Here is a 26824-nt window from a genome sequence, read left to right on the forward strand (position 1 = left end):
ATATCATGACGTGAAATCTGACATCTATCGTCTCATTCATCTTTTGATCTCAAACCCAAATGTCTTCAGTGTACAGTATAGTACAAACAAAAGTACTAGCCTTGCTGTTCCAATACTTTCAGAGCGGACTGTATATATATACATACATAGTACAAAAACTACCTTCACCTACCTCAAGTCTTTGAATGATTTCCCTGAGTGGAAGTACAGCCTCCTGACCGCCAATAAATGTTGTCGATGGTAACTGGAAGGTCTTGTCTAGATCAGATTCATCCAAGCTATAGAAGCCTAGTGATAGCAGTGTTAGCAAGCAATAATTAAAGCAGAGAAATAGTTGGCACACGTTAAACGTTAGAGATAAACCAAGTATTGCTAAGATATTCCAGGGTTAAAAACATAGAAAAACATTATATTCAACTTACAGTTGCAATCAAAATTATTCAACCCTCATTGCATATCAGGTTTATTGTCAAAATTTACAGACTTTCAGCTGTTTGCAATGAACAAATCAAACAAAAGCAATTGAAATAGTTGAACACAGCCAGTGCTTCAAGTGGTTTCCCCAAATTCAACTGAAAATGCAATTTATAATGATTTCTCCAGTTTCAAAATTATTTAACCCCCTGAATAGAATCCCTCACAACAGTACAAATATGCAAAACAGGTGTTGTCTCAAGCACACCTGATATAACTAATCAAGGGCTTCATTAGTTGCACCAGGTGTGCTTGAGCTGCAACACATGAAATACCTGGCTAGGGGTAGAAAATTCATGAAATACATGGACAGGGCAGAAAAAGGAAGCTGTCAATGGCTGCAACCAGATTTTTGAGAAGGCAGGTTATGAAAAACCCTGCAAAAGACTTGCAGCAAGACTTGGTGGCAACAGGCACTGAGGTTTCAGTGAGCACAGTATGGCACATACTAAATGCAGAAGGTTTCCATGCCAGAAATCCAAGACATACACCACTACTGACCCAAAAGCACAAGAAAAGTCGGCTCAAAATCATATAAATAAGTCAAAGAAGTTTTTGGATTTTGTTCTGTGGATCGATGAAACAAAACTGGAATTTTTCAGCACAATGGATCACTCAATGGAACACTCTGTCCACAGTCAAGCATGGTGGTGGCTCGGTGATGCTCTGGGCTGCCTTGCATCCCCTGGCACTCGAAACCTGCAGCATGTGGAAGGCAAGATGGATTCATTAAAGTGTCAGAAAATCATAGAAGAAAACTTCATGCCGTCTGTAAGGAAGCTGAAGCTTGGGCATCATTGAACCTTACAACAGGACAATGATCCCAAGCATACCTCAAATTCCACCCAGGCTTGGTTACAGAAGAAGTCCTGGAAGATTCTACAGGGCCATCATTCACCTGACTTGAACCCCATAGAAAATCTCCGGTGGGATTTGAAGAAGGTGGTTGCAGCACGCAAATAAAAGAATATTACTGAACTGGAAGCCATTGCTCATGAGGAATGAGCTAAGATGCCTCAGGAATGCTGCCAGAAGCTGTGCATCTCATTTGCAGCAGGTCATAACAGTAAAAGGGTGCTCTACTAAGTACTAAAGATGCTTGCCATGAAGGCGTTGAATAATTTTGAAACTGGAGACATCATTATAAGTTGCATTTTCAGTTGAATTTGGGGAAACCACTTGAAGCATTCATTATGTTGAACTATTTCAATTGCTTTTGTTTGATTTGTTCATTGCAAACAGCTGAAAGTCTGTAAATTTTGAAAATAAACCTGATTTGCAATGGGGGTTGAATAATTTTGACTATAAACTCATTAGTAAGCTTTATTTTTCATTAAGCCATTTTAAAGTATAATGGAAGACCATGCAATGCAGGTAACTAGAATATCCTGCATCTAATCCCACTGATAAGGTCTGCCAGGGAAACTGGGGATGCTCAGCAAGGCAAAAGCAAAAGAGAAGACAGATACATAAAATGAAATTAAAGCCATGATACAGATAAATGGTACTTAGAATACTGCATTATATCAGATAACTAGAGCTAGAGCTAACTGGTTATAAATCTGCTTTCATTACTTATGTAGAGGCTCCATGAAACATCATGACAAAATATAGTGTGACATACAAGGTGGGCGTATATATGAAGGAAAAAAGTGGTATGTTTTGAGGAGTCTCTTTAGTGGCTATTACTCTCTCTTTTCGATCTGTTGTGAGAACATGTCCTACATCCTTTTATTTTGCTGGCACTAAAAGCAATAGGGCATGACGGGAGCAAAGGGGAAGATTTATGGTCCTTTGCCTCAGATAACATTAACCCAAACCTGCTCTTCAGTTTAGGGCATAGTTCTAGCCAAGCACTCTCTAACACAGTGAATTCTGAACTGACTGAATGAGCAGTCTTTTGGCTAGCATGTTACCGGGCTCTGCTGTGAGAAACAAATCTCACATGCTTACTCCAGTAAGTACAATACAACTTACTAAGAACCAATATTACAAATCCTATGTTAATAACCTGGATAAAATTACAGCCACTTTATAATTTTCTTAGTATATGTCCTATCTACCATGTGAGGCAGTGAGAGAAATTATTCATTTTCTATTCTTAACTCCTGAAGTTAAAGTTAAATTTCTTCCAGCATGTTCCAAAGAGCACACGTTAAATAAAAGCAGCACAATCACAGGCACAATGCCCTTTATCACACATGACTTAATTATTTGGGGTGTAAATGAGTAAATATTAAAACCAGTACAGGATACATAACTAAAGGTCATGTCTATTGATTACTTCCTTAGGTTAACTGTACAATACTCTTTGTATCATTAAAGTTAATAGATAGTTAATAGCAACATTGAGAAAAAACAACAAACAAAAAATCTGGTACTAAGCTAATCCTAAAAGGACATATGTTATACGAATGTATTATGTCACTGTATAATATTTGTATATTGTGTCATATTTGTATGTATCTATATATACACTCACTGGTCACTTTATTAGGAACAACTGTATCCATGCACATGAATGCAATTATCCAATTAGCCAGTCAGTGAATAAAATCATGCAGATACCACTCAAGAGCTTCAGTCAATATTCACACCAAACATCAAATGTGATCTCAGTGACTTTGGCATGATTGTAGGTGCCTACCAATGTGCTGGTTTTTGAATTTCAGAAACTGCTGATCTCCTGGAATTTTGACACATAACATTCTTTTTATCCCATCCACATTGAGGTGGATGGGATACAACAGCAGAAGACCACATTGAGTGCCACTCCTGTCAGCCAAGCTACAGTAGGCACAGGCTCACCAAAACTGGACAGTTTAAGATGTTAAGATGTTAAAAATGTTGCCTGTTCTGATGAACCTTGATTTCTGCTGTGACATGCAGATGATAGGCTCAGAATTTGGCATCAGCAGCATGAATCCATGGATATAACCTGCCTTTTGTCAAGAAAATCAAGCTGGTGATGGTGGAGCTGTAATAGTGAGGAATATGTTTTCTTGGCACACTTTGGGCCCCATAATACCAATTAAGTATCATTTGAAAGCCACAGCCAATCTGTGTATTGTTGCATATATGTGCATCCATTTATGGTCACAATTTAGCCATCTTATAATGGCTTCTGTCAGCATAATAATGTACCATGTCACAAAGCACAAGGCATCTACAACTGGTTCCATGACCATGACAATGAGTTTAGTGTGTTTCAATTGATGCCCTAGTCAGCAGATCTGAAACCAGTACAGCAGCTGTGGGATGTAGTAAAACAGTAGATTGACAGTGTGAATGTGCAGCTGACAAATCTGCTCCAATCATGTGATGCAATCATGTCAACATGGAGCAGAATCTCAAAGTTGTTTCCAACATCGTGTGGAATCCATGCCACGAAGAATTGAGACTGTTCTGGGAGCAAAGTGAGGCCCTTCATAGTATTAGTATAGTTCCTGATTAAGTGGCCGGTGAACGTATATATCAATTTGTGGGACAATCACGTTGCTCTAGTTCAGTTTATTTAAAAATATGACCATCAACGTTGGTTCATATCCTGCAAATAATCCAAATGTCCCTGAGCTCTTTTAATGCACGCAAGTGCTGTACTATGGGAGCTGGTTGGCCAATGTACAAAATAAGTATTCATGATAAGCAATTCACAAGTATTTTCCATAAGCAAGGATCTGAATCAGCAAAACTCTCTAACATTCTAGACACACGTGCCATTTGGACTATTTCTCTGACAATATCAATAAAGATATACACAAATATCATTATCAATAAAACTATTCACAAATAGGAACTATTAACAACTATCAAGTAAAACCCTGTTAAGCTTTAATAGCAATGAAGAAGAATAAATGCTTTACCAAGTTTGTCAAGTGTTGTTATCAAATCTGAGGGGACAAATGAATCAATGTCGGCTGTGAGGATGCCAAGAGGATCGAGTTGAGCCACATGATGGCCACGGATCTGCAGAGATCACACAGTTGCAACAAATGAAAAACTACTGGGTTTTTAAAGTACATTCTTTAACATGCCAAATTACTTTTACTTACTAGCACTTACTGTCTTCTTTCATTAAAAAAGATAAAGCAGAAGACTCATAAAGTTATAAGTAAACTTATGGATACATTACCACTTCGACAGATTTCAAAATATACAATAAACTTTGCCTGGGGCCGTACGTATAAAACTTCTTAGAAATGCTCTTAAAAATAGTCTTAAACTTTAAATGAAGTGTAAAAAAAATCTTAGTAAAAAGTAGGACTTGTGTAAGAGTAAGAGCTTTTTATAAAGAAGCTAAAAGCAACTTTCAGCAAAGTCTAAGACTGACTCTAAGTGCTGACTGAGGTGGCACTTAAGTGTTGTGAACTAAGGACTACAATGATGTCAACCCAAAATGGCCTCCCTCAACCTCTGAATCAGCCAATAGTGAGCCCACAATAGTAAAGTCACAGCAGCATGACACTCATTCATGGTTTAATTAAGACATTGAAACAATTATTTTAGAACAAGACATTCAGCAGAGGATTCTAAAAAAAGATGCGCAATGTTTTGGCAACAGCAGGCAAGGAAATTGCAGCATACAAAGAAAACATGTGAGCCACTGGTACATTTCATTTTAGGCCCACTAAATAACCATTTTTTATATTAAATGATTGCTTATGTTGGTCAGCAGCTGAGTTCATGTTGTCAAATAGGTGGAGGCCCTCCTTGTAAACTGTCTGAGATCGCTGAGATAGTTGAGGAGATACTGGTAATGGCTCATCCATCCATTTGTGGCATTAAAGATACCCCAGACCCCGCACTGCTCAAACTGAAGGAGTTACAAAGATGGTATGAAGAAAATATGTGTAATAATGTGTTTGCCTTTTTTTATAACTTGACATTGGTTACTTTAATCTATGGCCATGAAATAAACATGTTTGCACTGTTTAATATTTTCTGCATGTGAATTTAGTGTGGATGATGCTGGAGCTGGGGGGCACAGTGGCTTAGTCTTTAGCACGTTTGTTTCACACCTCCAGGGTTGAGGGTTTGATTCCCATCACGGCTCTGTATATGCAGAGCTTGCATGCTCTCCCTGTGCTTTGGGGATATCCTCTGGGTACTCCGGTATCCTCCCCCAATCCAAAGACATGCATTATAGGCTGATTGGAATGTCAAAAAAAAGTGTCTGTAGTGTATGAATGGGTGTGTGAATGTGTGTGTGATTGTGTCCTTCGATGGATTGCTACCCTGTCTAGGGTGTCCCCTGTTTTGTGCCCCATGCTCCCTGGGACAGGCTCCAGGTTCCCCATGACCCAGTAAGGATAAGCAGTACAGAAAATGGATGGATGGATGGATGGATGGCTGCTGGACCCAGTCCATCTTCTCCTGGATCATCTCAGCAAATCTCCCCATGTCCTCAAGATAAGCCTTCTGCCTCACAAGACACAGGGTTTGCACAGAGCGTTGCCCCTCTGGATGAAATTGAGTCTCTTAAAAGAAAAAAGCTCAAATTACAAATAACGTTGCTGGAAGTGCAAAATGAGTATTACACACTAAGATTTAAGATTATTACACATTAAGATTAAAGAATACTAAATTATTGTACATATGTTTTGTGTAAATAAAATGGTGTGATGACAAATTTGTGCATTGTTATTTACTGTCAACCAGTTTTACTTACTCAAAATGTAAGTTGCAAAGCAATCCCTTATCGATGCTCTCCCTGAAACAATCTGTAATGTGTGGTCAGTGGTATTGTCATCACTCTCCTCATAACAATCATGATCACTGTCATCGTCATCATCATCATCACCATCACTAAGCAGTGGAAGGTTAAGAGCTTTGCAAATATTGTGCAAAATTCCACAAGCCACAATAATGCATCCAGCGTGCTCAGGGTAGTGTCTCTCCATGAAGGACAAGGAATTTGCTTTTCAGGTGTCCAATTGTTCTCTCCATCACAGCTCTTGTTACTTTGTGTGCTCTTCATGATGCAAAAAAATAAGATAAGTCAGGAATGCACTCAGTGAACAACATTGGTATTTTGTCTACAGTTCAGTCCAGTACAATACCTGTTATAATTGAGCTAATTGAGCTCCTTGTGGTCTTCTGTAAGGGGTGAGAAGCCAGCCTTTTAAAGGATATCCTGAGTCACTCAGCAGATGACATCCAGGGCGAACATAATTTTGTTCAAATAACCCAGTGAGGTCACTCTGGGAAAGAACTCGAACATCATGTGTTGACCCTGGCCATTTTGACACAAGATCCAGAATCTTGTAATTGGCATCAAACACAGCTTGAACATTAATGCTGTGGAATCCTTTTCTATTGATGTATATCTCTTCAGTTACAGTTGGAGAAATGATGCAAACATGAGTTCCATCAATGGCACCAACAACCCCGGGGAAGCCCGCAATCCTCATAAAAGCAGCTTGCTTTTGCCGTAAGGTTTGAAGGTCAGTTGGGAAGTCAATTAACTGCCTTACTATGTTTGGTGTAGTTAGTGGCGCAATAGTGGTATTTAAGACCATTACTGTGGACTGTGATGGGTCCAAGTCATCACCGGTGCACTGCTGCATTTTTCCAGTCACCAAAAAACGCAGAGTCATTATTACTTTCATTTCTGCAGTTAGAGTATTGTTTCTTAGAGTGGGAGAAGTTATTGAATATCTTACTAGGTCAGTAAAAAAAGAATACCTTGACAATCAAGCGTTTTTAATAATGGACACTGTCCCAAAGCAGCTTTACAGAAATATATAAATTCAGGATATAGATTTTAAATGTATGAATTTGTCCCTAATGAGCAAGCCAGAGGTGACAGTGGCGAGGAAAAACTCCCTGAGACGATATGAGGGAGAAACCTTGAGAGGAACCAGACTCAAAAGAGAACCCATCCTCATCTAGGTAACAATGGATAGTGCAATTATAAATAAGTCCCTTCTATAAATGTGCTAATACCACATGGTCAAATAGTGAAGTTGTCTAAGCAGGAAAATTTCATAACAGTTTTTACATGAAGTCTGTTTTGTTGAATTTCTCCACTGTTCACTGATGGAGACTTGAGTGCAACTGTTTGTGGTAATTGCAGTGCTAAGGCTATAATAGCAATTGTAGTCCTAGCCTTCACAGCATAACTGTTCATATGAATTGAGGTCCAAAGCCATCTTATGGTTTTTAAGTGGTACCATCCTCAGCAATCTCAATGATGTTTTATCATCTCCCTGTCATCCATATAATTCCAACACATTCATTCTTTGTTTGAAAGTATGTGGTCGCCGTCGCTGTGGATCTTGTTAATCCTAACTAGGTTAGGATACCTCTCCAGCACTCTTAAATAATTTAGGAGCTGAAACCTCATCTTAACACTTAGGAACCTTTATAAATCAAACTTATTCTTAAGTCTAGGAATAAAACTAAAATGATGACATTCTTAGAATTTTTTCACACTTAAGACTAAAATTTTACTCTGAGTGGCATTATGCATACAGACCCTAGTGTCTAAATTTTAGTCAAGATCATTTTTAGGCCTAGAGTTATATGGTTAAGATCACCACATATAATCAGTGCATGTATCTGATCTTAGACTAGCATGGTTCTACAGTCTAGTCCATTGGTGGGAGTCTAAGTGTTTTATACCTGGTAGGCTCTGATAAGGTTGTAGACAGCTAGATGATCCTCCACCACTTTCTGAGACATTGCAGGAGTCTGGGACATGGCTCGACCCTGGAGAAGAGCAGATGGGCGCCTCTCTCCTGCTTCTCTACCTGGAATGTTGGCCTGGGCATTCCGGAAATAGGCATCCCAAGACTGTGACAAAAAATGAAATCTAAAATTGTTCAAGCAGAAGTTTCATGTTTGTTTGTTTTTGTCTATATTGCCTGGAACATAGCTTGAATATCAGTCTGCAGGTAAGGAAACCTTGAAGAGAAACAGTTTGGCCGTTTGAACATCTGTTAACTAGATATAGGAGGGCATGCTGGAATTTAAAATGTTTACCACACCTCATGAACGTTTTTGTGGTCCTCGAGCCAGGCGTAGTACATCTCTTCCACATAGCTAGTACTGAGGGGAGTTCCAGAGGAGCAGCATCGGTGAGGGTCCACCATTCGACCCTTCATCCACAGACCTCTGAGAGAGGCCAGGGAGCGAAACCGACTCATATCTGTTAAGCCTGAGGCAGGATCAAAGGTGGTGATTAGCACAATGTTATGTATTTTAATAAAGAACCTTAGGGCTTGTCATGTTTGCCGCACAAAAGTGGACAAAAATATATTAAAGCAGCAGTGAGTAAGTTTTGTTTGTCAAAAAAAAAGCCTGCAAAGGTAATTCACTGTTGGTGTAATTTTGCAGGAGTTTTCAGACGTACAGTTCATTATCCAAGATAGTATATGCCTTATGTCATCATGATCCATCTTATCATAAAGCCGAAGTTAGCTAAAAGACTGTACACCAGTGTTTCCTAACTTAGTGACTTTGTAACTAGATTCTTGATACTTTTGGAGCATACATTAGCGAATGTCCTGCACTGTCCTGATACAGCTCTCCAGCTCACATCACAACTGCTAGATATTCAAATTGTAAAACAGATTCAGTTGACTCACCACCAGTGTGTAAAGCCTGACTGCGTTGGGCCTGCATGAGCTGATCTTCCCAACAACCAATCACTATTCACCATTGTTCCCAAAAAGCAATCACTGATCACCATTGTTCCCAATGACCAATCACTGATCACCCTTGTTCCCAATGACCAATCACTGATCACCATTGTTCCCAATGACCAATCACTGATCACCATTGTTTGTTCCACCTGTGCACTTACTGTATTTCTTCTTCATTTTAAACTACTTCTTGACTATATTTACAGGTAATAAATGTGAGTTATTCCACCCATAACCATATACCATGACATTCATTACAACAGTGTCACGAGTTCCCCTTTAAGCAGCGCGCTGTGGAGCATGTGAGCACGCGTGCACGAGCAGGTGCGTGAGCACCTGCTTTTCCCTTGTGGACAGTCGTGACATTTCGACACATGCATTTGTTTATGTTTCTGTTATGTCTCCTCCCCGTTCTGTCATTGGTTGTTGTTTCATGTGTGTCTGAATCGCCCTCAGCCGTCAGCCATTACGAGGCTGATTATGTTTGTATATATACCGCGCGCCTCCCAGCACAGGGCGTGGAATATTGAGTTATAGTATCTTAGTTTAGAGTCCTTACGGTAGACAACCATAGTCAAAGTTCATGTCATGTTTCATGGTTCATGTTTAGGTTAGTTAGTTTAGTTCACGCTGGTTTCTCCGCTACCAGTCCCGCGCTATAGTTCATGTTTCTTGTTTTGTTTCTCGACCCTGTATTTCCGTGACCGCGACCTTGATTCCTGCCTCGCCCCTTTATGCCTGTTTGCCGATCGCCTGAACTTTGCATGTTACTGGATTATGTTTGTGGATCACGTTTTGGATTTGTCTGCCTGTCTCTCTCTTAAATAAAACTGTTCATACTGCGATTGCATCCTACCTTATCTCCGTTACGTCACGATACGTGACAAACAGCATGATCATGATTATAATATTGCTTTTATACAACAGTTCTATAAACAAGATATTAATATAGAGTAAATGACATTTAAGACAAAATAAGGCCAAATATTTTGCTTTGTCAACAATAATAGTTCACAAAGAAGCCACAGTTTGATGTTGCCATGTAAAGCACAGACTGAATGACAGCCTATAGTAAGTGTAATAATGATTTCAGTGTAACAAACTATTGCTTGAATTGGAATTTTATGCAGCAAGACAAGTGGTGTGATATAAACAGTGAAATGTCCTAGTGCTGTTTTACTAAATATGAATTCTCTCTGGACATTGGCTGTCCAAACAAATTAGTTGACCAGAACTAACATTGTATGATTTATTTGGTCAGAAGCTCTTCCATCTTAATATGCAACTTTCTAAACATGCATTAGCTACTTTCCCCTGAAAAGAATTAACAACAGAGGAGATAACAAGAAATACACTCACCAAATAACGAAATACAATGAGAACGCAAACTGTAGAATAAATATACACACACTACAAGTCACTCGGACCAAGTAGTGTGAGTTTTGTCTTCCACCTTGTCTTGTAGCAGGATAGCTAATGTTAGCCAGCTAGCTTGCTACAGTACCATCGAACTCGGAGCTGCATGCAGCACTGTAGAGAGTAAATTCACATTACAGTCCTGCATGAACAGCGCACTTAGCACATAGAACCCTGTTCTGTTCAAACAAGAGTGTGTGTTTTAGAAACTAGGTCAGACATCAGCACAATCAGAAGCACAACTCACATAGCTGACAGAGCAAGCTAGTCTGCTAACACTGTCTAAATACAAATTTATTGCAGGCAAGAGTTTTGTTCTTTCAGTAACATTAATGTACACAGTTAAGTTTCTAATTCTCATAAATATTACTGAGGAGCAACTACGATAATGGCAGCAGAAAATTACAAGCTCTTATTGTTAAATTTGGCTGCATTCTAAACCATATATCACTCTGCAAAGTAGTAGGCCTATGTCAGTACACCAGTGAGAGTCATTACTATTTAGACACACTATTTAGTACATAGCAGGCAATTTGCAATGCAAGACTGACATCTCTCAAAATGTGTATTGATTTGGTACTTGGACTTCTTACCTCCAAATCATCAAGATTTACAACCAGCAGCCTTAATGCCATAAAACAAACAACAACAAGAAACATAAATGGCCAAAATTTTGCAGACACCTGACCATTACACTCATATGTGCTTTTTGAACATCCTATTCCAGAGTTATTCCCCATTTTGCTGTTATAATAACCTCCATTCTTCTGGGAAGGCTTAAGACTAGATTTTGGAGCATGGCTGTGTGGATTCCAGCATTCTGCTACCAGAGGATTAGAGGTCAAGGAACTGATGTTGGGCAAGGAGGCCTGGGATACAGTCGGTGTTCCAGTTCATCCCAAAAGTGTTGAGGTCAAGGCTCTGTGCAGGCCACTTGATTTCTTCCAAACCAGCCTTGGCAAATCATGTCTTACTTGACCTCGCTTTGTGCACAGTGGCACTGTCATGCTGGAACATGTTTGAGCCCCTTAATTCCAGTGAAGGGAAATTATAATGCTGCAGCATACAAAGAACATCTTATACAGTTGTGTGCTTCCAACTTTGTGGCAACGGATTTGGGAAAGCCCACATATGGGTGTGATCTTCAGGTGTTTACAATCTTTGGGCCATATAGTGTATATACATTTATAATCACATACATATCGATATACAGTCACTGTGAAAAAATAAGTACACCCCATGGAAATTGTTGGCTTTTTTGACATATTTGGACAAGCAAACATCTGATCATGTTTGATGACTGTATATATGGTAAATAACCTGGTGGCTGGATCAGATATGACCATTTATTCATGATTTATACCTTTTCAACAAAGGCCAGTGTAAACTAGCTTTAGCTAATCTGTAAGCAAAATGTTAGCAAGCTAATATTAGCTGGCTTACATTACTGGTTATGCTCATACCTTAAATAAAGCCTGTTTTGGGGCACAGACTGTGTGGCAAGGAGCTGTTTGTTTTCCTCCACAACTAACGTCCTGATGTGCCTCATGTCCCTGAGCTTAAACAGGGATCACTAACCAACATGCTGAAAAAAATCTATAGAAACCTTCTTAGAATTTGTAATGGTTTTAATGGTTATAATAAGACCTGTATTGCTTTTAATGAAAACTATAATGTTCCCTGTGGGTCTCTACTGGTAAAGTGTAGTCTTCTATTGGTGTCACGTTATGTCTAGTGGATACCATTAAGGACCAGTAATGTTAATGGCTATAATAGTTAGCTGATGGTTTGTAATAGTATTTGTAGTGGAAACCATTAGCATTTCTGTGATGGTTTCTATTGTTTGTTTTTCAGCAGGGTTATCTTAATTTAGTGATAAGCGCTGATCCCGGGCCTCCAGGCTGATATGAATATAAATCAGCCAATAAAGAAATGCTATTATTAATATATAAAACCACCATATTAACGTATTTATGTTCAAATGTGTGTGTGTGTGTGTGTGTGTGTGTGTGTGTGTGTGTGTGTAGGGTATTTAAAACTCAACCATATTTAACCATAAAGACACAGTAATATAATACAGATCTTATCTTACTGATGTTCCAGTTCTGATCAGATTCATTTCTTTGACCCTTCATAGTTTTACTTTCCTGGGCTCTGAGCAGAAATCTCCATCCTCCTTGTACAAAATGAAAAGCATATTTACCGAGAACAGTGTGTAATATCTCTCGACTACAGCGTGTTGTTGGAAACACCCAGCCTTGAGTTTGGACACGAATACATACCGATTCATATCCGCTACCTGCTTTCCCGATTTAAACGGTTTAAACGGATTGGCAGTGGAGCCGGATTGCACCTGTTCTGGGGCGGTTTACAGGAACACAGTAAACACTAGCAGGCTCACTGCAATGCGGCGTATTTTCCCACACATTCCCCTTTAGACTATTTTGTTAAGAGAAATGTCACCTTGGAAGGCAGTGCGAAGAATAAAGGTCCGTTTCAGCACCGACTTGGAGTGTATTGGTGTTTGAGTCGAGGTGGAGATTCCGTTAATCCCGCAATGTCAAATCCTGCTAATCCCTAAAGCGCAGCACATCAGCTCTGAGCAGTAGTAGCGCTATACAGGACACAGACAGACAGGAAGCACGAGGCCTGCGCGTGAAGTCGCGCTCACCTGTGGAAGGGAAGAGCTGACTACATAAGAACTTGACACTTGAACGCATCTGATCATGTTACACCTGCAGTACTGACAAACTTCCTGAACACGATCAGACAACTGTAACCACCAACCAGTGAGGAGTAGTAGTGTTATAGTGTATGTGTGTGTGTGTGGGGGGGGGGGGTTCATTTGTGCATATGGACAGTTATTCATTCATTCATTCATCGTCAGTACCTAGTTTATCATGATAGCAGTGCACATCCAGGAGGAAATACACACAGACGAGGGGAGAAAATCCAAAAGACTACAACGATATTAACCCAAGATCAGGATCAAACTAGGGACCCTGGAGTGATGAGGCAGAAACACCAGAAGCAACACTATCATGCCCACCCATTGTTCAAATTACAGTGCATCATATTTCAACATTACTGTTGGAGCTATATTTAGTGGTTAAGGGTCTTGGCTTTCTAAAATAGTTCTACTTGGAACATTTTGTTGGAGTCTTATGTAGAACTGTAAGGGTTTGCCCAATGGAACAATCTGAGAGAGAAAAAAACAAAAACAAAAACAAAATACAAACCACCAAAAGTGTAGACATAACTACATAATTTTGGCTCTACTTGTTTTTCTCAAAATTGATGGCAGGATAAACTGAAGAGGACATTCTTTCATTTCTCTCACTTCAGAACTAAATAACTACATTGTAAATGTAGGAAAAATACACCGCATATCAAGTTCAACAAGGGGAAATGTGCAAGCTTCAGCTAAACTTGGACTTATTATTTTTTTTTACTGCACAAGAGGAAGAAAAAAAAATCTGTTTACTTATTTGAATTAACTCACTTTAACATACGATAGTTCTTGTTGCCCTTACTGCAATATCATTATTGGCACTTAATCAGTACCTCAGTACTAATTTTAATCTTGGTTTAAGAAAAGGAGCGGGCAAACAGGCAAGATCAGGAAAATGCCTTTTTTTTTTTTTTTTTTTTTTTTTACTCCAGCCCTTGAAAAAGATGAAATTCAGAGCCTCTCATTTCTGGCATATTATGAAAGGTGTTCATTTTAAACTGCCCCGCTGGCAATGGCGAACACAAAGGTTTGTGAAATACTGCTTTTTGGCATAATCACTTTATAACAGGCGATTGCTGACATTCTCACATTTATTTTTGCCATTAAAGTTAGTTTCTATAATGCATTCCTCTGACATTTAAATTCCAATTATAGTTTGACTTTCTGATGGCACACGAGTCAGCATTCACAAAAATGGAAAGGGATCTATCTCTAAACCTCTGTAGTGAAATAAAGAAAGCAAGTGGAAAGGGTGAACAAGGTCATGCAAAAATCCTCAACTTGTAAGCATGGTTCTCAGTGCCATTCTAAGTCCAATTAAAAGCAAGATGGCAGTCTTTATGATGATGAGAAGATTAGTAACCTACTTAAGGTGATCAGAACAACAGTAATGAGTAATGGTCCACAATTTAAGGCCCTGAGTCATTGGTAATGTTCAACGCACGTAGTAATGCATCCTGCTCCTGCCTGCCAGCCCACATATCAGTAGTGATCAATGAACCATGTCAAACAGTCTATGTAAAGTACACATAAGCTCTGCCTGCCATCTCAACAACAGATCTTACAATTACAAAAGCCCACGGAAATAAACATGTACCATTTTTCACCATAATTACACTGATATATAATAACTGATCACATATAATGAATATTATTCTATAAGGGGAAACTGAACTAAACATTATTAGACCACATGCTGAGCGCTGGATATGCTGTTTAACACCCCCCCCCCCAAAAAAAGCCTCAGTGAACATTTAGGAAGTCTCACATCCTGATGGTAAAAAGAAAAAAGTGACCATAGATTAGATGAAAGGTGTTCAGTTTAACCCATTTAATCATCAATATTAAAATAGAATACAACCAAAAAATATCTACTACCTTTAAATAGCAGTTGTGAATCAAGAAAAGAGAAGAAAAAAAAAAAAAAACACACTTGAGCATAGAAATCTTAATAAATTGTTAAAAAGTACATGACAAGCTGATCAGTTCAATATAGCAACACTACCTTTAGACTGAAAGTACAAATTATTTCGCTTAACAGTTACAGAATTTCCTTTAATCTGTAAAAGTTAACATATATTCAAAACTCAATTTAACAAATCAATTCTGAACCAAACATTGCAAAAAAGATGACTGAATTTTACTTTTTCATAATCATGTGTGATCTTGAATATCTGCGCATTTTAAAGAGTTTTCATGCATACAATGTTATATATGGTTCTATCATACTGTATTGAATCTGTATAAGTGCTCTACCAATAGTCATCCAATAAAGATTAATATGCCGTTGTCACCTAATTTTAAAGTGAAAAATTCAACACCATGCAGTACATCTGGCTACGAACGTCTCTCTGGTAAATAGGGAAACGCAAGTTACCAGCAACCAGGAGTACTGCTGCTCTACTCGCAAGTCACATATTTAGTGTATTGTGACTTAAGCTCAATAAAGGTATACAGACGTCCATCACATCTCAGAAAATCACCTAAAAGATCTTTTCCTAAAGAATAAGGAAGCACTAAGGATGCATGTCAGCTCATGACAGGCCAGCATTAATGTCCATCTGGAGGAGGAGGGGAGGCTGCAGTGGGCTCAGGAGGAGGATCTGAGCTGATCTGCTCATAGATGAAGCCATACAGAATGACATCAGGCCTCTGACTGTGACTGGTCTTCACCACCACATTAAAATACTGCTTCAGGAGGCCATACAGTTTGCCTAAAAAAAGGGGGGAAAATGAAGTGAATGTGACCATCATTAGAATAATAAGAGCATAATGGAGCTTGTACACCACCACCCCACCACCCCAACACCACCCCCCCCACCAAAAAAAAACCTACTAATGGGCAGCATTGGTAAAAGCTATGATGATCTGAAGATTTAAAAGTACAAAATCCCTTGACAGATAAACCACCACTGCAAATGCAAGGCTTTTAACTTCTCCGTTGTTTTATTCCTCTTGTACCAAAGCAATCTGCCACTGACTACTTTTCTTTTTAAAAGAAAGATTTCTGTACATCTGAATTATTCATAGGTGTTTGGAACATACTTAGACAAGTTGGTTATGAGTGTGCCCATACTGTACAGCAGTGGTCACTAACCCTGTTCCTGAAGATCTGCCTTCCTGAAGACTTTAGCTCCAACCATAATCGTGCCCACATGACCATTTAATCATTGCCTTAAGACGTTCTTGATCAGCTAAAACAGGTGTGTTAGATTTTAGTTGGAGATGAAACCTGCATGAAGATAGATCTCCAGGAACAGGTTTGGTGACCAATACTGTACAGTATATGGATTTTCCTTGAGCTTGAACTGTCTGAATAATTATGACCCAGGTCTACTTATGGAGGTAAAGTAGAATCTGAACATGGCAAGTATTGATCTGGTGGAGGGGAAAAAAAAAAAAAAAAAAATCAGACGACCAATTTGCCAACTATCCATCCTAAAGAGTATGTGAGATTAGAATTAGTGTGTCCCAAATAAATGTTGAAATGAGTATCCAAAATTTACCAGATGGTCTACTATTTCAGGTAGATTTGGATCCATGGACAGTTTCAGCTAATATTGCCCACAACTCTTTGCGCAAGGGAGCAAGGGTTTTGTGACTGTTTCCTTCACCGAATTCAACATGCATGCAATGGCAGACGAATGTAACGTCGGTGATGCGTCTTCAGTATTTAACTGTAAGAACTAACAAAGGGAACACCAGTTACTAGATATGAGAGGTGTACAAATAAGACCGGTTCCACCTGCACTCCCTAAGCAGGTTCTAATCACTGACACCCAATCTTCAACACCTGATTCTAATTTTATGGATATGAAGGTGTGATAAATGTAGGGGTGCACTTCTTTTTTCCATGTGACTGATCTGTTTTTTGTTCATTTAAATTGTGAAAATTACTACAAAATGTCAATTTTGTGTGTCATCTGATGGTGTATAAACTTTATTAATAGGTACTGTTTCAAAGCGGATAAAATGTTTGCTTGTCCAAATATGTCAAAAAAGCCAACAATTTTCATGGGGTGTACTTATTTTTTCACATGACTATGTCCCAGTACTTTCATACAATTTTTGCAACAGACTCAAAAGTATGTACTTTTTCTTTAGGGAGAAAATAAAATAAAATAAAATAACTAAATAAAATAAAAAACAAAAAGTACATACTTTTAGTGTGTAGTATAAATAGGCGAATTGAGACGCAGCACTTGTTTCGGAAAGCTTGCCCTGACATAACAGGAGCTGGTCTGTTTTAAAATGGCTGCCATGAGGAACAGTGTGTTCTTACCCACTGAGACCTGCTTATCTGTCAGAAATGTGTGCAGTTCATGGACATCCCTCATGAGAGCCAAGTCACCGAACGTGAAATAGGCCACATCTCTGCCAGCCTCCGCCGCCGCCATTAGCTGCAGCAAGGCTGCAAAAACAAAGTCACATGTCATCAAACTGTATTAAGATTCACAAACCAATCAGTGCTAATGCACCATATGCTGGGGTGCACTGGCTAAACATGCATACGCAACTGCTCGATGTAATAACATTCATTATTTAGAGTCATCCGAAGAATAAGAGGTACATTTTACGGATAGTCCACAAAAACGCATTATTATTGCACACATACATTACTTAAGAGATAATAAGAAACAGGCTTTCATTTTTGTCCCAAGCTCTTAACTTTAGAAAAGATGAGTGACAGGCCCTTTTTTAAAAGGTAAATAATCCATGGCTAACATTCCTTATTAAGGCATTCAATCTTAGTCATCCAGCATCAAACAGTCTGAGAATACTTTAAATATTTTAAGAGGCTTGATACAGCCCAGTGATTAATGAATAACATGCTAATGAGAGCTGCTGCTTACAATGAGTGATTCTTAACACCGCCTTCTACCAACTTGGAAATAGTCTTATGTATAAAGAGCTAAAACGGGCAGCGTAAAAATAACTGTATATTCAGCTGCATGGCTAAACCTGCTGGTTACAGAGCCAAAGCCTTGAGAGATTATAGTATAGAAAATAGAAAATAATTTTCAAAAGGTGATGATAATTTTCACTTAAAGATTTTCTCAAATTCAGATCCCTCACAATTATGTACTATAGGTCTTTCAGATGAGACTCTTGTAACTTAATAGAAAACAAATTTATGCTTAAGGCTGAACTAATAATCAGAATTTTAACTGATGATTTAAACATTTGTCATACTTGAAGCAGCCCTCATTTACTGGTGAAGCTGATCAATAAAAAAAATAATTTAAAAAAAGAGTCGTAATTACCTCTTAACTAGATGAATAGATGAGTGAGAGTAAGGTAATTAGATTAGATAAAAGATAAGAAAGCTTCTTTTTATTCTCTTGTTTACAGAAACACACACTAAGTGTTTGATCAACAACAGAAATATTTCACAGAGTAGAAGAGCTCTCAAAAGCTCCCTACTCTAAATACCATATTGATGTTCTAAAAGAGTTTTAATTAACCAAGTGAAATAACTGATGTGACATTTTCAGTAAATATTGACATTCTGTAGATAATAAGAAAGACCTTAATAAGTACTTATGATAGCTTCATGTCATTCCCCTTCAGTCATACATCACACTGATGAAGTTATTAACATTAAACACTGAGTGGATTTTACTTAATTGGTGAAGTTCAAAGTGAAAGCCAGATGTTCAATTATGTAGCACGCCCTGAGCCAATCAGCTGCTCTACCTTTGAGTCGTGTGTCTCCCCCGAATGCACCACATCCCCAGTTTCCTGTGGCAATGGCTGAGAGGTTCTGGGTGTTGACACCTTGCCGCACAAACCCACAGTACGCCTGACAGAGAAAGACACACACACACGCACAAATAGTAAGCAGCAGTACCCCTGTGGGAAAGTAACGATGGGTGCATGCCAAAGCGGATGCAAGAATAACCCTGGAGCATGAACACACACAAAACATGCAGGATCTTTAGGAGGAGGACAGGTCAGAATGCTGTGTGAAAGGTACTGTAACAGAAATGCCAATCAGATTCTGTTGATCACATAGGGCATGACATTTTGGGCAAAGGAGACAATAGAAACACATTTACATTTGTTATAAATGCAAAGCAGGAACAGCAGCTGTACAGTAACAGGAAAAGTTCACATATTTGCAACAGACAGAATTTTGATTTACATGCAGAGCTCGCTACTGACCTTGTTGAGTTCCCTTGTGAATTTCTCAGGGTGGAATTGCTCCATGTAGTGTCTGTACTTCAGTGCATCCACTGCCACAATCTCTGTACACCTTCTCTGCCACTCATCCCTGAGCAGGAGGGAAGGATGTTATGATCCAACATTACAAATGTATGTAGAATGTATGTAGGATGTTATGATCCAACATTACTACTGTATGGTAGAACTTACGGGGCAGGGGTGGACAAATCAGAAATTCATTATCTAAGCCACTGGGCAAGTGAAAGCTCCAATGTGCTTGCCGAGTCCCATGTTAGGACTGTCCAATTAACTAGACTAAAAAGCAGCAACTAAGATAATTTCTCTACAAAGTATGATGAGCTAATTGTAAAAGAGTAGCATTCCACATCATCAGTGTGCATTACACCACAGATAAATACATGAACCATTTGGAACGTTCTAACAACCATATCAAAAGAAAAGTGTTGTGTTTTTTTTCGGTCAGTAGGGAGTACAGTATTTCTTTTTGGTTATTGGACAACTGAAGTAAAAAAAAAAAAAAAATGCTGGTTCATGTTATAGCAATAGTCTTCTGATCCAGTTGTCTGCTGAGCAACAGTAAATTAAAAAAAAAAAAAAAAACAAAAAAAAACAAACAAACAAAAAAAACCTACTAGCCCAGAAAAATAATGTGCCTGACCTGGGCACTCAGGATAATGATTTGTCCACCCCTGCCGAGTTACACCACATTAGAAGTGTTACCGTTATCTAGAAAAGTGTGTTTCAATCTTGGAGCTTAACATTTTATGCTGTCACTGCTTCAACACAACACGTTCAGCTCAAGAATCCAGGTTTTATAGGAGATAAACACTGAACTGTGCCATGCAAAACTGCATAACTATAATTAAAGCAAATCTGGTTCAAAGTAAATAGAAAGTCTTATTCCCAGCCAGTCTAATTCTGTGATCTTCAAAGTTTCTACAGATGACCTCTACCTGAAGCCAACACGATTCTGGTCATTTAAATTTGACTTGCACATGACCTACATGACAGAGGCTACATTCAGTTGTATGCTCCCTGTTACACGTACATTATCCTGCTCATCATTATGAATACAGAAATAATTAGTATTTATGAACATATTGGGAAAAAAAATCCTATTTATGTCTTTTGTTTAATAAAGTGGTCAGGCTAAATATTTTATTCTGTATTTAAAAGTTATTTAAAGTAGTAGTGTTTAGCAGTAGCAGTAGTAGAAGTGTAGAATGCACACCATATAGAAAGCTTATTTTCTCTACTAGTTACCTTGGTGTCTCATCTTTGTGGTTGGCCTTCCATTTGTAGCTCTCTGCATAGCCAGAGTACTTACTGTACTGCTCAGTGCCTGAACACAAAGAAAACAAAAACAACTATATTTAAAAAAAAAATAAAAATCACTTTGTTGCCAGCACCTATCATCAGATAGAGGATTCATTTTAATACAATTGGTTTAAATAAATAAATAAATAAATAAAAATAAAAATAAAAAATCAGCAGGTGTCATGGCTAAAAACCTTCAGTTCCAGTACACAAAGCAGGGCCCACAAGATTAAAGCTTTGATAGCACAGGGTGCATTCACTCCTCAGTACCAATATGCCCGGTGAGCTGCTTTTATTATAAACAATGGTTAGACTGCTTGAGAAGTTAAGGACAGTTGTACCATTTCGATATCATTAAAAGCATCTGCAGCTGTTCTTAGGTAAAAATAGGTCAATTATTCCAAAGAGCTCCTGGCCAAGCTGCACAAGAGCATGTCCTTCATTAGCACTCATTAGTGTGTGCATCTGCTCAACAAATCTGACTAAAGCCTAATAAGCGGACAGCTAAAGAAAACTATTTTTCAGATGCTGCCATGTTTGAGAAAACAACAACGATTATCAGATAATTTTGTGTAACCATGACTGAGCATTTCAGTGCTATATCGCAATTCAAAAGATACCAAGGATTCAAAAAGTCTTAGCCAATTTGACGATGCTTGCATACTGCTAAGAGGCTATAAATGCACAGGTATGCTTCCCTGCAACAATGACAAAATCTTCTTGGTCTTTTGATCACTTTTCACCTTGACCCAGTTTTGCATCCATTCATTCATTCTGGGTGGTGGTTGCGGAGGCAACAAGCTGAGGTCAGACCAGAATTCTATATCCCCAGCCACAGATTCCAGCTCGTTCTGAGGGGGGGGCAACAGATATTCCCAAGTCACCTGTGAGATATAAACTGTACAGCAGTCCTGGGTTTGCCCTGGGGTCTCTGTCCAATGGGACATGTGCTATAGAACTGTAGTGAGGGCAGGTCAGTGGGCATCCTTGTAAAGTACCCAAACCACCTCAACTGACTCCACTCAATTTACTTCAACGCCCTCCCACATTGTGCAGTTCCTCATCCTATCATGCCCAACAACCTAAGGTTACCTGTGTAACCTTGTTTTGGTTATTATCCACAGCTCATGACTTGTTCTTGTTGTGGTGAAGTGGCTTGTGTACTTCTGTGAGCCTCAGGGTTACATTACTGAGAGCTAAATGGCCCTAGTAGAGCCACTCTTTATGAACAGATCTGACGGGAGAGCTCAGACAAATAGTGACCATAATGACCCCAACGCAAAGTACACAGACTACATGTCTTTGTGGGTCAAAGGACCCACTGCTGTAACCAGGCTGGTGCTTGCATACGTAACCTGCTTGGGCTCAACCCAAAATTGCAATGCGGAGCCAGTTAATCAGCCATGAACAAGATGACGAGTGGGGGTAGGGTAGTGCAACGCCATATGGGAAGCAGATATAATGAATAGTCTTAGATGGATTAAACCATTAAAGAAGCATACTCTGTGCATTACAGAACAGTCAGATTAAAAACATGTTAAAGACTGTTTAATATGGTGGAACTAACTTGTCTCATGGGAATTCTGCAAAGTTGGTGAGGAATAAGAGAAATAACACTGTGCATGTACTGCTACTAGAAAACAACAACTTTGGATTGGTAATGGGTCTCAACTTTGCATCAGGCCACATTAACTGTCCAACTATATTTAATCATCTTTACAGGACAGAAATATTTTCAGTTAACATTTGTCCCCAACAACACAGGACAAACAGGTCATTCTCAGCAGTCTTCCAGTCAGCTGAATCTGAGTGAGTGGGAGATAGTATGGGTGGATGAGGAATGGCTGGATCTATCTGTGCACAGCTCCTTATAACAGGAGCCAGTCTCTTCACACGCCTGTAAGCAGGACATGCAAGGTCGTATACAACTTCTCCCACCTCACATTCTCCACCAGAGATATCATTTATCTTCTATATTTACACTAACAAGATTAATCTGGTGGATAGCTCTGAAAGTCTAGCTTTCTCCCTCTCTCCCCCAGTGTAACCCCAAGTGTTATTTCATAAAGCAAGACAGATTAATTGTATCTCAAGGGGATCATGAAGACAATTGTAGAAAATAAATGAAATACAAATGTAGAGGCATAAACTCTTAAAAATATTTGGCATAAAAAAGACAATTGCCAAATATTTCATGCATAAACTGATATCAGATGTTGACAGTTGAAGAAGACTTCTTTAATAAATGGAAAAATAAAAATAAATAAAAAGATGATGTCTGACATAAAACAAGCGTACAAAGTGCAAGACTGTAGATTACACATTAGCCTGGGTAAATTATTCCCAGTTACAGCTGCTTAAAAATCAATCACTATTTATAGAGAAGCAAATAAGTAAATGAATCACATGTAAATGAATCACATGAAAATGAATACACAAGTTAAAAGACAAAAAAAAAAAAAAAAAAAAAAAAATCAATCACTAAAGGTGCATGCACTGAATGTAGTTTTACTTGTATTCAAAAATGAGCCAGATGGCAGGCAATGCTATCTACTGTCTACTGGTACTACTGTCAGTATAAAAGTCAGGAGTGGATAAATGAATAGCCTAGGCACCCAGGACAAGCAGATTTCATGTTCAAGCGATTAGATTTTTTTTTTATTCGTAGTTGCCCAGCAGACGAATAGGTTTAACACACAAACCAGAAAAACCCTGAGCTTAATTGGCAGTTTTTATTTGGTATGTATTTGTACTTCACAGTGGTGCAACAAACCTCAATGCTGTAACCACAGGCAATGTTTCCAAATCTCAGTCTGCTGCACTACATACAACAGCTGAAGTGCAAACTCAAATAACATCTTTTACATGCTTCTTGAGGACAGAATACCATATCTGTCCGAAATTCTGGCAAACAACCTGCTGACGTTTTGCAGAGGGCAAAAATACAACGTGCTACTTTTGAAACTTTTAAGGGATAATCATAAACATATTTGTTTCCCCCTGTATTAATGTATTAATAATGTATTAATTAACTAGCAAACTATATCATCATACTTTTCAGCCTAGTAATTTTTTGGGCAGCACATTTGAGTTTTTAATTGCCTGGTGGGCTTCCTAATAAATTTAGAATTTATCCTATACATGCAGATGTAAAAGTGATTTAGGAGGTTTGTTAATTGAAATGTAGGGAAAACAATATTGATATGACCCCTAACTAGGTAGTTTGATATCCATAGTTAAGGTGGGAACAAATGTTCCAAAATGCAGAGATTTAGATCTATTCATGTACTGCCCTTCACCAGATGTTAGTCAAGGAATACCTAGCTAGTTATGGCAGGGTCTGTCTCACTCTCACACACCCTCAGCCAGAGCAGGCACCTTGTTTCTGTGTGGAAGCTGTAGTGAGAGATTGATGTGTTCAGGATGCAGGATGCAGTACACTAACTCATGACCTGGGCTTCTCTTTAGAGCTGCTGCTCAGTGAAGGAGCAGCCTCTACAAAGTGGGGAGGGTGTGTGCAGTGTGTTGACTCAACACAGTGAGTTGGAGGGTGAAAAATAAGGCAATTCGGCCTCAGAGAAATGAGAAATAACAGCACAGCCAGGAGTGAATCAATGTAATGGATTTACGTTCAAATTGGATGGAGAGGGGAATGGACGAGGAATGAATGGAAGCCAATGAATACATAGGCCTCAGTGAGCAACGCCAAATAACTTGCTAAGAAATAAATTTACAGATGGCCAACTCAATTTATAGGGAGAGAAGTGCTGAAAACTACCTGGTGTTATGGGACAAACAATTGACTGAGAATGCTGCTTATGTAAATTTTGATTAATTGTTATATCATGATGAACCAAGAATGTTTATCTATGCTGGAATTAGGCTGAAATTTCAGTTTGAGGAAGCATTTACCTCTTGTGGTGAATGAAAATAATCTGGGTGCATATCAGACTGCTGGGTGGAGGATCAGATTGATCAAATTAATGGAGAAGTAAGAAAGAACAGCAGGAAAGGAGGAGCAGAGGTCTGTGAGTGTGTGAGTGTGTGTGTGTGTTTGAAGCAAAGAAAGAGACAAAAAGTTGAGAGACAGGGGAGCAGGAGACAGAATAAAAGGCGAGAGTGAAAGGAAATAAGAGAAGAAGAAAAACTGTCTCAAATCAACTCAGTTGTTTACCTGTGATGATAAGGCACTCATTGTGTTCCAAAGCCTCAGTAAAGAGACGTGAGACAATAAGCTCTGGGTTGATGAGAAAGCGAATCTCCTCCTGGACCAACCCTAGTCCTGTTACCCCTCCTCCTACCATCCTGTTAGCAAAGTCGACCTGCAGAAAGAAACACAAACGCATACACACACACACACACAGAGCCTTGAATGACAACAGTAACAAAGATTATTATCCCCTGGTTGCTGAGGTCAGAGTTCACATTTCTTAGCCATAATTTATTTACAATCAGCAATCTTCAAGAAAGGCCAAATCCCAAATGGCTTCCTATTCATTTTATTATTCTATACAGGCATAATGTAGAACATCATTTGAGATTCAGTTTGATCAATTTGCACTTATCTTCTCATTAAAAACAAAACAAAAACAAAAGAACTTGGCGGCATGCACAGCTATTAAGTTAAAGTTGGAACTCTGCATTATCACTAAGGATTGCACACTTGTGTTTGAGCGTGTGTCCTGCCATAAAACAAATACACCAGCCCTTATTTTTCAAAAGATGTGTTTAGAAAAAAAAAACCCCAAAATAAAACACAATAGCACATCAACAACACAAGTAGTGATCTAAGCACAGAAGATGAACCAGCTTCAGCTGTGTGGACACAAGCTCCTTCGAGAGCCCTTATTTACATGTCATATGCACAGGACAACCCAGTTTACCTTTATATACATCTCATTTACATGAGGCATGCACCGATTTATGCAAGAGCTGTAGCAGTAAGCCAGTAAAAAGAATGCATTCAGAAGACTACAGTTATCCAAGACACGAGGAAGTAAATTGAGCAGGGAAAACATGATGACTGTGAAACTGATTTAGAGGTGGCTGTTGTGAATACAATTCTTCTTTTCTGCAGCCTCAAAATTTTCTACATTCAATCAATAAAATCATGAAATTATGTAATAACCTCAAAAAAAAAACAAAAAAAACCAAAACAAAACAAAACCGTTATCCACAGTGAGTATTTAAATAGCCGGGTGTGTCTGTCCCAGACTCTGCCTCTAGGTTAGTGCTGTATGGTGCCAAATGCCTATTTACTCAGATGAGCTATAAGAGATCCACATTTGCTATTTTGGTTATTAACTTTATTTGATTTTTTATTGTTATTATTTAATAACAATACTCAACTTGCTATACCAGCTTTAATTATTGATGATATTGATTTTGATTATTTAACTGCAATTCAAACATTTTTCAGGTTAAAACGTTTCACACAAAGCTCCACAAACTCCAAACAGACCTCTGATCTTTTTTAATACAGAAAAAAAACCAAAAGTGAAGAAAATACTTTTGATTTTACAATTAAATTTGATCATATGCATCTTTGATGAATAAACCTCCTACTTTCAAGGGTATTGTTAGGTGATTAGAAAAGTGAGCCACACACAGACACACAGAATTTGTTGGCCATGTTGTTTTGTGGAAAAGTGCTATTACTAATCCCTTAATACGAGTCTGAGGTTCCTGGAACCCGCTGCAGTGTGAAGCCGTTTTGCAGTAGAAGGAAAGGAGGGGGTCGGGCTGCTGGCTATTCTCACTGATCAGGTGACTCAGTTTGGGGTCAGGATGCTAAAACTCTTTCCAGCATTACTGACAGACTGTCAACCCATCCCAAGCTTCCGTAAATATCCATCAATCCGGCCTGAAGGACCTCAGACCCACCCCAGGGGGACCTCCCAGGGTTGCTCATGTGTGTGCATCAGCTGTCAGCATATGCTCCACCCAGACAAAGGAGAGGGGAGAACGGGTGAGCTGGCATGATAAAGGTAGACACTCTGGCTGCAGTGGTGTCCAGACAGGAGAACATCAACTCATGTGCCAATGCAAAAACTGC

The 26824-nt window shown here is 38.8% G+C and overlaps 2 protein-coding genes across 4 annotated transcripts in view; both read right to left on the reverse strand.

Moving 5' to 3' along the window:
- Positions 1 to 13322, reverse strand: part of ogdhl (oxoglutarate dehydrogenase L) — a 28837-nt gene extending 15515 nt beyond the window's left edge. The window contains exons 1-5 of one of the 3 annotated variants that reach the window (XM_053621324.1): positions 12999 to 13322; positions 8463 to 8632; positions 8098 to 8268; positions 4338 to 4440; positions 173 to 288 (exon numbers count right to left, since the gene is read on the reverse strand). In XM_053621324.1, coding sequence (XP_053477299.1) covers positions 173 to 288; positions 4338 to 4440; positions 8098 to 8268; positions 8463 to 8621 — 549 coding nt within the window. In that variant the 5' untranslated portion in view covers positions 8622 to 8632; positions 12999 to 13322. Of the gene's footprint in view, positions 1 to 172; positions 289 to 4337; positions 4441 to 8097; positions 8269 to 8462; positions 8863 to 10478; positions 10598 to 12998 lie in introns of those variants that run through there. The other 2 variants (XM_053621322.1, XM_053621323.1) reach the window with 2 other exon arrangements.
- Positions 13323 to 15082: 1760 nt separating this feature from the next.
- The window catches only part of parga (poly (ADP-ribose) glycohydrolase a), a 38046-nt gene continuing 26304 nt past the window's right edge, over positions 15083 to 26824 (reverse strand). The window contains exons 13-18 of the mRNA XM_053621325.1: positions 24944 to 25091; positions 20716 to 20794; positions 19432 to 19540; positions 18964 to 19069; positions 17549 to 17677; positions 15083 to 15980 (exon numbers count right to left, since the gene is read on the reverse strand). Of these exons, the coding sequence (XP_053477300.1) occupies positions 15817 to 15980; positions 17549 to 17677; positions 18964 to 19069; positions 19432 to 19540; positions 20716 to 20794; positions 24944 to 25091 (735 nt within the window). The 3' untranslated portion in view covers positions 15083 to 15816. The remainder of the gene's footprint in view (positions 15981 to 17548; positions 17678 to 18963; positions 19070 to 19431; positions 19541 to 20715; positions 20795 to 24943; positions 25092 to 26824) is intronic.

This window comes from Ictalurus furcatus, chromosome 3, assembly GCF_023375685.1.
Source record: "Ictalurus furcatus strain D&B chromosome 3, Billie_1.0, whole genome shotgun sequence".
Classification (NCBI taxonomy): domain Eukaryota; kingdom Metazoa; phylum Chordata; class Actinopteri; order Siluriformes; family Ictaluridae; genus Ictalurus; species Ictalurus furcatus.